This window comes from Opisthorchis viverrini, assembly GCF_000715545.1.
Source record: "Opisthorchis viverrini unplaced genomic scaffold opera_v5_102, whole genome shotgun sequence".
Classification (NCBI taxonomy): domain Eukaryota; kingdom Metazoa; phylum Platyhelminthes; class Trematoda; order Opisthorchiida; family Opisthorchiidae; genus Opisthorchis; species Opisthorchis viverrini.
Genome location: NW_008751761.1, coordinates 296,312 through 312,272, shown reverse-complemented (window position 1 = coordinate 312,272; position 15,961 = coordinate 296,312). Strand labels below are relative to the sequence as shown.

At 44.3% G+C, this 15,961-nt stretch overlaps 2 protein-coding genes across 2 annotated transcripts in view; both read right to left on the bottom strand.

The window, feature by feature from the left end:
• Positions 1-247: 247 nt before the first annotated feature.
• Positions 248-5,924, bottom strand: T265_05520 (hypothetical protein; the record flags this gene model as incomplete). The annotated part of the gene is made up of 3 exons (XM_009170554.1): positions 248-355; positions 1,916-2,162; positions 5,686-5,924. The coding sequence occupies 3 exons, from the start codon at positions 5,922-5,924 to the stop codon at positions 248-250; spliced, it is 594 nt and encodes a 197-aa protein (XP_009168818.1).
• An 8,698-nt stretch (positions 5,925-14,622) lies between these two features.
• Positions 14,623-15,961, bottom strand: part of T265_05519 (hypothetical protein) — a gene marked incomplete at both ends in the record, with an annotated part of 6,144 nt that continues 4,805 nt past the window's right edge. The window contains one exon of the mRNA XM_009170553.1: positions 14,623-14,703. Coding sequence (XP_009168817.1) covers positions 14,623-14,703 — 81 coding nt within the window. The remainder of the gene's footprint in view (positions 14,704-15,961) is intronic.

Genomic DNA, 15,961 nt, shown 5'->3' with positions numbered 1-15,961 from the left:
AAATTTTTTAAAAAACTTGCTGGGCGTCCTGCTTCTAAGTGCCTTTCCGTCAAAACAGTAAGCAGTCTTCATGGGGTTGGAACTGAAGTCTGGTAAAGTTTATGAGACTCTGTACACGTCCAGGAAGTTGAGTCGAAAGAGTACTTGTTCGAGCTACCAGAATCAACGCGGGCTCTGTGCATGCGTTCGGTTATCAAAATAACAGTTTACCCCCACTTCGAATCCCTGCACAATAGAAGAAGAGGAACTAAAGCACGCGGTGACATTTCCTAAAAATGATCGTGGAGATAACAACGTGTTCGCATGTCTGGTGTTCGGGACTTCCAGCTTCGGGTTTCAAAGATGACGAGAAAGACTGTACGAATGAGGGAAGAAGAGTTTTCAGCAACCTTATGAGTAGTGCATTACGCCTATACATGTATCGGGATATTTTGGATATCGTACCAGCTGAATTGTGAGGCAGCCAGTGAAGTAAGAGCATCATTAGCAAGAGATTCAGCTGGGTTCCAGATGAGTTCCCCGCCACAACAATGTTGGTGATGGCAAAGAGAATGTTTTATACGACCTCACCAGTGTAATGCACTTAAAAGGCTCGACCACAGAGGTTACTTATGTACGACTGTGGCTGTCCCCTGGGAAGCAAATGGTTTTGATTGAATAGCTTCTACATAAAAGCGAGTCAATAATACCTTTATGAAAAAGGATTTTCTGGTGAGTCCTTCCCAGGGGAATTTCAGCCGAAACGAGTCTATGCTCTCTTCTTTGCGAAGTGTTTCTTTATAGAAAGGACTTTACAATTGAAGCAGGCCCCAAGGGTTCAATAAGACTTTGTGTCTTCTGGAAGACCCCGAAATTCTCAGAACCGGAGACCTGAAGGCTTTGGGTGTCACCGTGTTCACTCACGCTGAAGTTCCATGGGCTTGAACCAACGAGTGTTCCAATGCATTTCTTGAGGCATATTCATTCTCTCAATACGCGTCATTCATTATTAGGTCACGCAGATCGCGTGATTTAGAGCGCGGCAAATAGGCTCTGGTGACAGTGGACCCAGAACGACACAAAACTCGGTGGGGGTATGCATGAAAGACTGCAACTGTGACCTTGACGTATCAATCTCATTAGGTTGAGACTAACCCGGTCAAATCAAAGGTGGACTTAGATAAGCAAGCTGATACTGTTGTATGATTGTCTCACGCAGTTCTAGCGTTACTCAGCGATGTCTGTCGCTTTGCGTACGATTCTTCAGCACCGACGCCATGCAAATATTGGTTTGGCACAGGTCTGGAACAGACGGAAATCGTTGAGGATAACAGAGCGATAAGCATCCATCATGTACTAAACTGAAATGAAAAGTTCCAGCACGTTACTCGTTCGGCTAGGGTGGTAACAGTACAAACATGTTAGCTCGAGAAAGCCAGACAGACCTCTCCTGTTTCTCTGAAATGCTCAAGATCAATAGACGTGGACTATCAACAAGACGGGAAATGATTGAAATGGCTGCAGCGGTGGAAGTTGGAAAAACGCTGGGAGCATGAGAGGTTTATGAACAAAAGAAACTTGGTTATCACTTACAGCTACACAGGAAGAGAAAATGGCACTTCACTGCCGCATAAAAGGAACTGCACGAAGGCGACTACCAGCTACCAGCCATTCAAGCAAAGAGCTCGGCGACTTAGAACGGTGCCAACTCCAGCGGAGCCACCCACAGCCAGTGGCTTCTTAACCACCAGAAGCGTGCAACCGCAGGCAAGAGGAAACCGCTAGGAGAATATCACAAACGAGAGATTCAGCTGGGTTCCAGGTTAGCCCCTCGCATAACCAAATCAGTTTGCAAATGAGTGTATATTCGCTAATTTCGTGCAATTTGGTTTCAAGTAGAACATAAGGTTGACGGAAACCCGGGGACTGCGCCTACCTGATGAGCCCGAAGTGGAAGGGCGAAACCGGTCGTGGGCTGTCGACGGATTTTCATCAACCTTATGAGTAGTACATTACAAAGATACACATGTATCGCGATATATCGAATATCGTAGCGACTGAAACATGAGGCAACTTGGTGCAGCACATTCAGTTGCCTGAGAACATCACAAACGAGAGATTCATCTGGGTTCCAGGTGGGTCTCTCGAAAAACCAAAGTAATTTGCAAATGAGTGTATATTCGCTAGGACGGTCATTTCAACAACCGTATTCGAGTCTCGAATCCTGGTTTAACAGAAACCTACCATGAATCAGACGAGCATGAAAAGAATGTGAGTGAATCTCGAAAAGCTGCCAAGTTCACCATCGCAGTGAATGGCATCAATTTGGTCTCGGATCTGTTGGATAAGTGCACAAACTAGGGGAAGATCAAATTTGTCAAAAAACTGTCCGACGGACCTATAACCTAATGTTTTAGGTCTAATAAATCGATGGGTTCAATGTTATTGTTACTTATATCACAAATGTAGGATGATCTTATAATGAGAGTAAAGTGTGCACAAATTGAGTTGTCCGTTGTCCTCGTGTTCTTCATTAGAGCTGTTCTCAACGTGTGACCTTTTATGGAAAGAGGGGGATCTCTCTGCTTATTGATAAAAAAATCCGACTAGATGGGCAGATCAACATAAAAATGGTCAGGACGTACGAACCAATGGATCCGTTCCGAATGACAACGGCAGAGAGTCGATATAAGTAGTCTCCTGAGCAGCTGCAGCGCGAAATCTATCGGTCTGTTCGAACCCAAAACATCATACGAAACGATCTGGCTTCCATAAATACTACTTAGTCGATCCGCACTACAATTTTGCAATGTCTCCATACGCTTCATGTGGATCGGAAAATAGTTGGACTGTGTAAAAGTTCAAAAATTCAGTTAAGTCTGTATCATGCTGGTTCGGAGCGATCGATGTTCAGTTAAGTCAATCTGTATCATGCTGGTTCGGAGCGATCGATGTGCGACATGTCTTGGTACTCTTGTTTGTGATACTGGCCAATATTGGTAACAGAGTATCCACAGTGTGATGACGCGTACAGACACAAGTTTGTACTCAAATGTTCCTCTATCGTGAAGAACCTGACCACAGATGTGATATTCACCTTCAGCGTAAAATGCTCTTGGTGGGAGGTTCGAATGCGACTACTGACACCTAACCTGGATCCAAAAAAATCCATCGAGTGACTACAGATGGTAACATTCCTTCTACTCCCGTGGGCCATACATGTTACTTGTAAAGGGGGTCGTTAGCAAATAGTTTAGACACAAGGACAATTAGAAATTAGGGATGGTATCACGTGATCAGGATTACGGCAGACAGATTCGTTGCTTCCAATTTCTGAGGAATATTGATCAGCATAGTTTTACTAGAAAAAGCAAAACACCTGGAAGACCCCGGTTCCGTTGGGTGGTCGGCTTGCAGCAACGCAGTTTTGAAGATGACGCGTCTTTCGAAAGGCGTATGTGGACTCCCCGATGAACTATGATCATTTCTGTCAGGAGGTGGGATGCACAATCGTTACCTTTGAAAAATCTTTCACATGTGAGCCGCATAGCATATCTTTCATCCGGTGGCTGAAAAACTTAGGGGATTTCTTAACGATATTTTCTGTCCACTGGTATAAACACCGTATTCATCCAGTATTTAAGCCTCTCCGTTATCGTCAACCTGACTGCTTGGTAAACAAAATCTCAACTGTTCTAAACAACACATTTTCAATAAGCACATTTCCCGATAAACTTTAACTTGAACGCAACCGAACGGTGGTCGGCTCAACGCAGTTTTGAAGATGACGCGTCTTTCGAAAGGCGTATGTGGACTCCCCGATGAACTATGATCATTTCTGTCAGGAGGTGGGATGCACAATCGTTACCTTTGAAAAATCTTTCACATGTGAGCCGCATAGCATATCTTTCATCCGGTGGCTGAAAAACTTAGGGGATTTCTTAACGATATTTTCTGTCCACTGGTATAAACACCGTATTCATCCAGTATTTAAGCCTCTCCGTTATCGTCAACCTGACTGCTTGGTAAACAAAATCTCAACTGTTCTAAACAACACATTTTCAATAAGCACATTTCCCGATAAACTTTAACTTGAACGCAACCGAACGAAACAAAAGACAGCCGCTATCTATCCGAAAGATTCGCTTACAACGACTCGATCGTGTTTCTGTCATTCAGCTGCCGAAACAAAGACAGATTTACAAAAGTTCATCAGGCTTATTTGTCACGTTGACATGTGTTGGCGCCATCGCGCGTGTAATAGCGCCATCGCGGCGAACTATAAGACGATGGTGCTAATTGCTTTTCGTCCCCGACGTGAGAAGTGTGAATTTTTACACCGTTTGGGAAAGTGTGTGTGTGTGTGTGTAAAGAATCTGGTTGCGACAGATGGGAGCGGACAAAAATCCGTGTCGATTTTCGCAGTTGTCTGGATTCACTAGCCTGTAAATATGATTTGTGAATTGTTACCTGAGTGGTGAAAACAACTGTTTAGTTTTTTTTGAGGGGGACGCTTCCCAGAGACCTTCCTCTCATGGATATGTGGGAGAAACGTTTTTTATCCATAGGCTACAATTGTTACAAATACTCAATCCCAAAGGTTGTCTGTCTCGTCTAAAGAAGTGCCTCCCTTCAACAGAAGCTACTCCACCAGGGAGGTTACATTGAGTTTTCTTTACCAGCTGCGTGAAATTCCTACTAAAGAGAAACCGATCGATGGGTTAGGAAGCCCATTCATTCATAAGGTCTTCCATTTCTTAGGATTTTTCCATTTTTTAGGTGAAATTTAGTCTCATTTGTCATATTTCCTGTTGGATGCAACCTTGGATTAAACTTGATCAGGGTATTTAAACCACTTCTCCTTAAATATCTTCGTCATATGTATACATTTGTAATGTACTACTCATAAGGTCACTGAAAATCTGTCGACAGCCCACGACCGGTTTCGCCCTTCCACTTCGGGTTCATCAGGTAGGCGCAGTCCCCCGGGTTTCCGTCAACCTTATGTTCTACTTGAAACCAAATTGCACGAAATTAGCGAATATACACTCATTTGCACACTAATGTGGTTTTTTCGTGGGACTCACCTGGAAGCTAGCTGAATCCCTCGTTTGTGATGTTTTCAGGCACATGTTTTGGTGTGATTCATACTCAATGAGTCAGTCGTCGTGGCAGCGACCGTTGTTTCCGTATACCGACCGCATTCTGAAACGAACGGTTGACACTGATCTTTCACGCCTCAGGTAAGACTAACCCATTGGGAGAAGTCAGGGAACACTGCATTATAGCTGCCTCCAGCTTCATGGGAATTGTGATAGTAACTCGCACTTTGGGAGGGATCTAGCGTCCTCTAACAGCGCAGTCTACCACACATGACCCAGGTGGCTAAGGTTCTCTGCAGAGAGGAGGGAAAACCCCGCAAATATTCCGTGAATGTTCCCTCCGAGTAGTCACCAGCTGAGCCGCAGAACATCACGTACACACATAAAATGTTTTCTCTTTACGTCGATTCTATTTATAAGTATAAAAACTGTCTGGGTTATTTATGTTAAATCGAGTGTGAAACAGGTTAGAAAGACATTAGGGCTATACCATGCGAATTTGCGAATGCCACTAAATCTAGCTGAGAGCTCGCGACCACACCGAAACGGTAATATGCAGGAGGGGGCGAGATAGCTCAAGTAATCAGAGTGCGAATTTACTGACCGGAAGATCCGTGTCTCTCGACTTCCCTTGTCTAGGCTCGGGCAACCTGGCAGTATCCCAGCACTCGTGCTTCCTTCGGGTGGTATGGTAGCTAGGCACCGAAAAGATGTTACAGCTGAACGAATATGCAGGAAGTGAACATAATTTATTTCCACCCCCCAACAGTATTCGCGGGCTGAAAATAGTGCATGGGACTGTAGCAAGACGTGGCAACCCTGACAGCTGATAACTTTGCCCATTGGATCATTCAAGATCAAGCTGAAGTACCGTAGCAGTGGGAATGCAGCGAATCGAAATGTGTTTGTAGATCGCCGGCTACCAGTTAACGATGGTAAGGGAGCGATAAATGGGACAATCAAAGTATGCGCAACCAATTAGGAATTAAGTTTGGTGACAGCTACTGCACCCAGAAACAGAAACTGCATATTCTGTCTCAGTGGATGAAGACATCGTAAATAGACACAGAATGTCATAAGAAGCGGACGGTCGAATTTCGTTCGATCGCACACACACACACACACACAGACAAATGTCACATTCTTGGTGGACATACCTCAGCCTCAGAAGTGTGTCACTGGCAGCAATCCGAGAGATTCAGCTAGGTTCGAGGTGAGTCTATAATCAAAACCAAACTGGTGTGTGAATGAGTGTATTTCGCTGATTTCGTGCAATATGGGTTCAAGCAGAGCATCAGGTTGGCGAAAACTCAGGAAGGGCGCCTACCTGACGAACTCCAAGAAGTGCGATGCCTGCCGTGTGCTGCCGAAGAATTTTCAGCAACCTTATGAGTAGTGTATTACGTCTTAACGTTTGAGTCTTCTTTAGAGCACATATGGCATTAGAAATGAGCAGTCAAAGCAATTGTTCTAACACTGCCCAACTGGCAGAAATAAGTTTCGAAGCTGATTGTGAAAATACTACATACATCTTTAGATAGTTTGTGCATTTCTGAATCGTTTGAGGGCGTTCGTAATGGCCCGACCTCAGTATTATTCATTTATATGCTCACCTGGGTAATATTCTAAGAAAACTCGTGGTCTCGCAAATAATGCAATTAGAAAAAGAAGCGAACGCGCAGTATTCCTGAAAGACATTACAGAGAACGCGCAGTGAGTGTATTCCAAAGGGAGTGTTTCAGAGCCAATATCGTTCTAGTGGCTGACACCGTGCTTGTACCGGCTTACATCCTGGTACCCTAGCTGAGCTAGAAGGAAGGTCGTCGCAGAGAAAGAGGTTACCTGACCCCCATTGAGGTTTACGTAGCTTCACAATGAATGTCACACGAAACCGTGGTTGATGAGGATCGTCATTATAGACTCTTGACACCCACTATCCACCCCGGTTCCTCCATTTAGTTTGAAATGTTTCACGTCCCGTGAGCGAGCTAATCTTCGTGCGTCCATCAATGAATTCTAGTCAAATTTCCGCCGCGTCATCATCATCATCATCGACAGCATGACATCAGTGTTCAATACCGATGCTTCACTGCCGTACAACCATGACTTATTTGAAAGCCTTATTGTAAAGAAAAGAATAAAGGTGGATGGGGGAGGGACTTAGTGCTAGCTTAACACAATCATTCCGAGGTGCCTACACCTCCAGACATTCACTCAGACAATCTGAATAGAAACTGACAACAAGAACGCCACTGACATCGGTTGGCAGCCATATATTGTAGTGTCTCCAACCAGGCACAGTGAGGATCACGCGGTCCCCATCCTGGAAGGCGAGTAGCACCGACAACACCCAAGCGTTTCGTGATCTCCCTCATACTCCTCTGCCAAGTCAAGGGTTGGCCACCTCTCTGTTTCCGCCCCGTACAATTTACAGTAATCACGCGGCGTACCTACATTTCGAAATTACTGCAAAGAATTCTCCAACTTTGCTTGTCATTCCCTACGGAATCCCAACTTCCGGCAAACCTTTCCTCTAAAGCCGCACTTTTTTTCCGGTTACCAGATAATTTGGTGTTTTATGATATGGCAAGATGAGGAACTGTTGTGCACAAGGTAACACGGAAGAGCGAAAACATCTATCAATTTGCTGTGCAAGGCATCCCGAGTGAATTCGGTTACCTCGGTGAATGTCACATAATTCAATTACAGTGAATGATGAATTGAGGTTGAATTGAATCAGCAAAACCTTTTTTAGGGAAAAGCGAGTGAGGTTCAATTTCACGTGCACAATAGCATGCAGCGGAGGGAAACGTTGGTTTGAATGCTCCTCAATCAGCAAAATTCGATGAAAAAATTGTATTGAGTTCTAATTCGTCAGAAAAAAGGTGCCTGATGAAATGTGTACCTAGGGGATGTTATATCCGCTGATTCAACAATCTGTTATATATGACTGCTGACCCGCTGCTCCAATGCCTAATGCCGAAAAAAAGATTCAGAGGGGAACACAACAGCTATATTCCGAACAAGCGAGTATGAGAGCGTGAGTCGTGCGAGTGCGAAAGTACAACGGTCTCAAGCTATTTATTGGAGGGACACTGACTGAACTTGGTCCAATGGTGACGCACGCGTCTGGCTTTGGTACGAGGCTCTGACGTGCTGCATGTTGCGGGGGCGTTGTCTGACCTTGATCAACGCTGACTCGCGCTGTTTGGGACGCGCTACAAATTGAGGGGGCGTTGTCTGTCTGGTCAACATCTAGGCGCAACGGAGCTGAGAGTCTCGGTAGATTTCTGGCATTCGCTGGTTGCTCTCAGGAAGCTGACCTTCCCGATAGGGGACTTCGGCTGATTCAGATCGAGTCTGGACGGGTCAGAGATAAACTAAAACAGCTTCCGCTTCAGAGCTTCAAAAAAAGTTGTTTTGACCTACAAATGTGAAGACTTATCAAAATGCAATTCATTTCTACCCGAGGCTTTCGTTTACAAGACACCTGATGGCGATAGAACAAAGACATGACCGAGTGCTCGAATTTCATGTCCAACCTTTCCATGGTGTTCCATTACAGAAAAAACCTATCTATCAGTGAAAGGAAGAAGGCCTCCGCCGCGGAGCATTTATTAGGAAATGCCAGTTACAGACCACTGAACAGGGAAGCAAAACTCTAATCGGCATCTTAGTTACAAAAACTGGACACTGATCTTCTCCCGAACGAGTCCTCTTGAACTTTCCCGGAGATTCATTGACTCCACTCATTCGTCAGTCAAATCCAAGCAAATGTTACAAAGTGGCTCCACGAATTCCGCAACAGATCTCCCTTTTTCAATAGACGCAAAGCGAAATTCTACGAACAACACATACTACTCACCTGCCTCCCCATCAGTAGTATCACCGTTACACCAGTCTTTCGGGAGACTCGTTCGTGTAACTCATCTTTTCTACACCGTTTTTGGAGAGAATCATTGGAGACAGCCCAAGCAACTGTACCTTTCTTACAAATACCAAACACAGTTAACCTGATTACCAGAGTTGTCAAAATTGTCGATAGAGACCCGGCACTGGTTGTATAGAACACCCCCAAAACAGATGTACTTCATTCTGGAATCGTTTTCTTACGGTTAATTTTCCAACGTGAGCAATGTTCCTCAAGTTGATTACAGGGTCTTGACTACCTGTGATTTACACAGCGTTGCAAAGCTTTAGGACTGGTCGTCTTTTAATTTGAGAAAGATATCCTGACATTAGTTAAACAGATTGATGACCGGCATTCTCTGTCATTCCGAAAACAACGGTCGCTCTCACGATTATCCGACTTTACGATAGAAACCGCGCCCGAAAACTGACCTGTTGAGCTATGTGCGATGAAAGCCCCGTTCACTTTTGTGCGTCTCGGTGAGAACGGTTAATCTACATTCCGTGCAAAAATTCCTGAGTTGAAAACATCAGCTTGTCCGTTTGACAGCTGCGCATGAATTATGATAGCTTGTGATGAACTCAAAGATATAGCTGCCACTACAAGTCCAGGACAGTTCCATCTCATCTGATAAACATCTTCAACGAACAGAGAGAGAGAGAGAGAGAGGATAAGGCCTGCGAGCATTCTAACTATCCCGAAAATGTAACATTTGTGCTCCGGAGTGAAAATAGACAATCATTATTTTATACCAGCCTGAAATAATTGCTAAAACGTGTTTCGACAAACATTAAAAATTGTTCGTCTGGACACTGTTTTGCTTTTATCTCTGTTGTCTGCTCAAGTGTCAAGTCTATTTTATCTTGTTGTCAGGTTTGATAAACTGTAGCCTAACCAAACAGTGCGGAGCCTTTGGTCCCATAGGAAGACATCCCGCTTTGCCATGGAAAATTGTGCGTGAACCTACTGGTGTAACAGTGGATACTACTGATGAGGCATGCGAGTGGTATGTTTTCTCTTAAATCCGCTTCGCGTCTCTTGAAAAGTGAGATCTGTAACTGTTCAGTTGGTGTTTCTCTAATAAACGACTCTGCGGGGAAGGCCTTCTTCCTTTCACTGGTAGAGGACAGTGATGAACGGAACTTCCTGAAAGTTATCACTAGTTGGGAAACACTCGAGTGTGCTTCCGGGATTTCGACCCCCGTGTTGGGGAGACTGACTGAAATACTCCTGAGGTCTGTGAAATTTCACCTAGAATTTCTCAATTTATTAAGATCCAGCAGGTACCTGGAATTTAACGATAAATTATTATGGATATTAATCAGCCTATCACATTGCGCAACAAAGATACTTCTTGATCACGTGAAGTTCCAAATGGAAAGCGTGCTTTCAACACAATCAGAGCAAGATAGGTTTCCGGTCATTTGGTATGCAATCGATGTGGATACCCGGGTTAAGAATGCAACAACCTCAGGCCAAGGATGTAAACCGGGTCATACAGAGTGGTTCACCTCATCGTCTAACGTGAGTTCTCAGGGGTAAGGTAATGTCTAGGCAGTGGTTCCTGAATTCTTCATTTCAAAGCCTTTTTGAATCTGTATCTAGGGGACCGTAGTCCCGGAGGGTCCATAACGGAAACGCAGCTTGTGCTTTCTCTGAAAACAGACCGTGCATGGTGAGGTGTCAGACAGAAAATTGCCGTTCCAGTCAGATAAGTACCAGAATGTTAGGATACTGCGGTGCATGATACTGTAGAGCCTGCGGTGTCTAAACTCCGAGCGTAACGTCTGTGATTGGGCATTTGGATAAACTGACCAACTATAGTAAATATGTCGTCCTAGGTTTGTCGTTGTAGGGAAGGTCATATTCCTGAAAGTAACCCCAGAACACTTGAAACTTACCGAGACTCTTGAACTCAACCGAAAGCTCAATAGAAAATCCTTCAGGCATCCAGGCTAATCAATCATTCAGTCAATTCATCAAAGGCTGATGAATGTTCAGGCACGCCACAGAAGCACAACCGAATGTGATCAGCGTTCAGGCATTTCATACAGAGACGATCGATGTTGATGGGTGCTCACTAAATGTCTATCATACAGTCTGGATCAGAAAGCGCCCTTCAACTATCTCGGGGCCGTTGTAACTTTTGTATTCGCACGCACTCGATTGTTTGGAATAAAGCTGTTGTGTACTTTGTCGGTGAGTTCTTTCTGGCACCAGGTACTGGAGTAGGAACAGCAGTCCGATATGACAATCGTACTACACACAGTTTTGTTTCTACAGTCACTGCAATGATGCAATTGAAGCATCGGCCCCGGCGAACAGAACCAGGGTATGTGTCTACAAAACTGAATTCAACGACCGCACTTAGGTTTATATAAGATAGACGGCCAGAAAACTTCGTAATGAGCACAGAAGAAAAATAAACAGTCCAGCGAAAAACGCAGATGAATGTCAAGGTTTACTGAGAAACTCAGCGATGGAGGAACATACTCTGGACACGGGCCACAAAACAGATTTAGACAATGTTGAGGTTTTTAGCGGGAATTACAGTCCACAGAGACTGATGGCGGTGGAAAAATCAACAAGGAACGCAGTGTACATAGAATAGAAGGTGTAGAACTGGAAATCGTATGGAAAGCGGTTTTCAGAAAGAGGAGTCATCAAGGGAAGTAACATAGATCTGCAGTTGATGTACCAAACCGACAAAAATTTCCACCTACTCTCAAACCCTTTTCATAACTAGGTTTTCATAGCACACAAACCAACAAAATTTATCAGTGGCACCCAAGGTGGATCGATAAACAGAGCACCTTGAGCCAGAGGATAAAAGACCGAAACGGGATAAAAAATGATATGAAATCCCCACAATACATCAACCGTAAGATTTAGGCGGCCACACTAACGGGCATGACATTTTACCTGACATTCAACGCTGATCTGAGGAGGTCTACGTCTGCCCTAAAGCTTGACCAATTTTGGTAACCTACTCACTTGGCTGGACCGAACTTTCATGTCGAAAGCAAAACGTCGCAAAGTTACGAAACTATCGATCGTTTACCAAGCATTTTTCGGTCTTCCACAACCCTCAATCCAACATTTTGTTGGCGATAATTGATCAGGAGAAATATTCACCGAGGACTTATTCCATTGCTGATACTCTGAGGAAAGCAGTTCCAGGGTGTTTTACATGAATAAATTTATTTTATAATAAAAAAATAAATATCACACGCAGTTTGGTACTGTTAGGCTGCTTTTAAGCGGAACACACCGAAGCATGTCACTACGAAAAGTGTTCGTGGGCTTTCGTCTTACATTATTCTTCCATCTGAGCTTATTTTGCACCGAGACAACTGAAAAATTGACATTTTAAATTTCGTTGCAAGTAGAAAAAACTGTATTTATCGATAAACCTGGCTCCACGAGATTTCAGCATCTCCGCTGCTGAGTCGCTTCAATCAAGATTGAACCAAATTACAGATTATTTTTCGATGTCAAATACTTTCCATCCCTGTTCCGGCACTTCCAAATTCCCCTTCGTGGGCACTGGTTCACGAAATCATACACAACCATGGTCCCATTATCGATGATGAACAATATTCTATGCAAAATACACTCATTTGCGAACAAATTTGGTCTTGAGAGAGATTCACCTGGAACCTAGCATTATCGAAACCTATCCAACGTGGGTTCAAGTAAAACATAAGGTTGACGAATACTCGGGGACTGCACTTACCTGATAAGCCCGAGGAAGAATGAAACTGGTCGTGAGCTGTCGCAGAATTTTCAGCAACCTCATGAGTAGTGTATTGGGTCTGTAAATTATTTTAAGCACTTTCCCTGCAGCTTAGTCAGCGGTATCATCATAACGAACCGGATTTAATGACAGATCGTTTTGTAAACTCGAAGACGAAAACTACCGTAAGCTTATTCTTTATGGAACCGAAACCTTTTCCTGTCCTCTGTTTCTGTGTGTAGAGACTTAGTCAAGTACATCCATTCTGCTCAGTTGCAGAAACTAAGTGAACACCATCCAACAAAATTCATCACCTCTGATATACTGTCAAAACAAACCTTGAAGAATCATACATCGATAGAAGAACTGTACCGGCATATTGGTAGTTCGGGCGCGTTCATCAGTATTTGATGAGCTAGCCGTTGATCTGTTCACCGAGCTCCGCATTCCGCTTGCAGATGAGCGAGTAATGAGGATGTCACCTTGACTGGTGACAAAACGGTTACAAGCTAATCGCTATGCTCAGTAAACAGATCAATGGCCACCTGACAAACCACCAATGACTGGACAAATTGAATGTTCAACGCCGACTTATTCTCCTTCATCCACACTGCCACTCTCTTCGGCCAAAATCTTCCGGTTGGTTCTGATCGTCCTATCAGCGTGACCGAATTCCTCGGATCCAAAGGGCTGGAGTTGTCGATTCTGTGTATGCCGGCCGAAATAATCGGTAGGAATATCTGTCCGAATTTTACCTTACATTCATCGGCTTCCAGTTTTGTAGCTGGGTTCTCCTGGAACATGCTATGTGCAATCCAATTATTTCTGTCTTCCTGGTGCGTGTGGGTTGAGGTCCTGGTGACATTGGAGATTCAGACATCACCAAGGAACGATTGCAAGTCCCATCTCTGTGCTCCAGTACATGTCAGTGGGGAGTGTACGTCGCGGGTTTGTCGGAATTGTATGGACTTCTTATTCTGTAAGTTTGGTCTTTTCATCCACTACCTCCGGTCAGAATTTGGCACAAAGTTTGGATATTACTCTTGAACAACGTCTGGTTATCTGTAGATGACCGAGGGCTTCTGAACTGAACAATGAAACGAGCCCGCACCTAATCGAACGGATTTTTCATAGGTGCAGGGGACGAATAAAGATACCGTAACCTACTAACTGTGCGACCTTGAAGCATCCGCACTGTTCACTTTGCCTTTCGCACCATGCCGTTTGGGCCAAATGCAGATGTCGTGGGAAAGACTGGCGCTTGTGTTCCTGCTTCGCAGATGACGGTCCAATCATTTTTGGTCGGTCAGGTCACTTACTGCGTGTCCACAACCAGTTTGCCGAGCGAGCGAAATCATTGCGTTGACACTGGTGTATGGGCTGACACTGGGTCCCTCCCATTTCTTGTCTGTTCACTTTTTTCACAATAGAGCTTCCCATTGAGGTTGTGTGGGGAAAAAAATAGGCACCGCGTTTAGTATTGATGCCAGGACAGTCTGCAAAGCCAGCATCCTTCGTCGATCAATAAGCCCTCATCAATAAGCGTCCCTCGACCGTCCAATGGAACTGTTCTTACATATGAACTGAGCATATTTGGGATAGTGACTTGGTTTACAGATAGTGAAGGCATGTAGGATGCAATGAGGGCGATTTGGAGAAGCTAAGCGGAACTGCACTTCCATGAATCCACTATGGTGAATGTCAGTATAACTGTGCAGATGATTCACCCACAACCCATGGGATCATTCCAGCAGCAGTTTAGATAACTGCACAAAGGAATTGTCAGCACAACCTTCAGCGAAAAACCATGCTTTACGCTGTATTCCCACTCTGCTTCGATGTGACCTTAAATGGTCTGGTACATTTAGGGGAATGACGCGAAAAGTCTTCGCAATCTAGGTTGGATCAATCGGTTGGAGCATATGAAAATATACTGCGATATCTCGAATATCATGCCAAATTAAACATGAGGCGGCCTGTGTGCTGCACATTCAGTTGTAGAATATCATAGACGAGAGATTCAGTTGAGTCTCTCGTGAAAACCAAATGGACTAGTATGTTTTAAGGCCCCTTATGTTGAAAGAACAATTTACCCGATTTCGCGTAGTCAAGAGTAGCAAAGATGAAGTAAAGTACGAATCTTTCTGAGAAAGTGAGGCCTCTTTTCCGGTGAACACTGAACGTCAGTTAACCTGGTTTGTGATTATGTAACAGTGGGGCACATAACAAAAGACGAACCTTGGTACGCTGTCTAGAAACGAAATATCTTGCACGAGCAGTGACTCACCCATTACCGAGAGAGAGAGAGAGGGCGAGAAATATGAGTCCTCAAGAACAATTAACATTTGAGGTTGTTTGTCCGGGGGGATGTAATATGCTGCGACGACAAATGACAGACAAAGCACACATATCCTCGAGGGAAATCTAGCAATATCCCATGTCTATGAGAGAGTGTGTCTACCTCTGCTCTTCCACCTAGGTGACTTGATATCATACAGACTGAGTCCGTTGAGAATTCTCGCACTGGTGTCTGAGAAATTGCTTATATCACCCAGGTTTGTTTGCAAAGAGATCACTTGTTCCCATTGTGATTTTGTGCTGAAATTCAAGTCAGTCTATATAGTGAACTGCTTTGCAGTATTGCCGTTCTGAGTGTGGCGCTAGTTGGCCATATCCTTTGGGGTAGTAGCCTCGTGGACGGGCCCGGCCGAGTAGAAGTATCCCCAATGGTGAGAGAGTTTTAGGAGCGTGGAACTTGTTTCAGTTGACTGGAAAAGTACGGTCTGTGATCGCAGCAGGCTGCGTTCTATGTGCTTTGTGACAGACTGCGGCATCTATTGGACAACATGATGAGGGTGCAAGCTTTGACGAAGCAGTTGAGCAATTCTGGCCACAAAGCGTTTGAGTGTAAATGTGCTTGTGCGTGTAAGTGTCATCATCATCATCATCATCATCATCATCGTCATCATCATCATCATAATCATCGTCGTCATCATCATCATCGTCATCATCATCATCATAATCATCGTCGTCATCATCATCATCGTCATCATCATCATCATAATCATCGTCGTCATCATCATCATCGTCATCATCATCATCATAATCATCGTCGTCATCATCATCATCGTCATCATCATCATCATAATCATCGTCGTCATCATCATCATCGTCATCATCATCATCATAATCATCGTCGTCATCATCATCATCGTCATCATCATCATCATCATC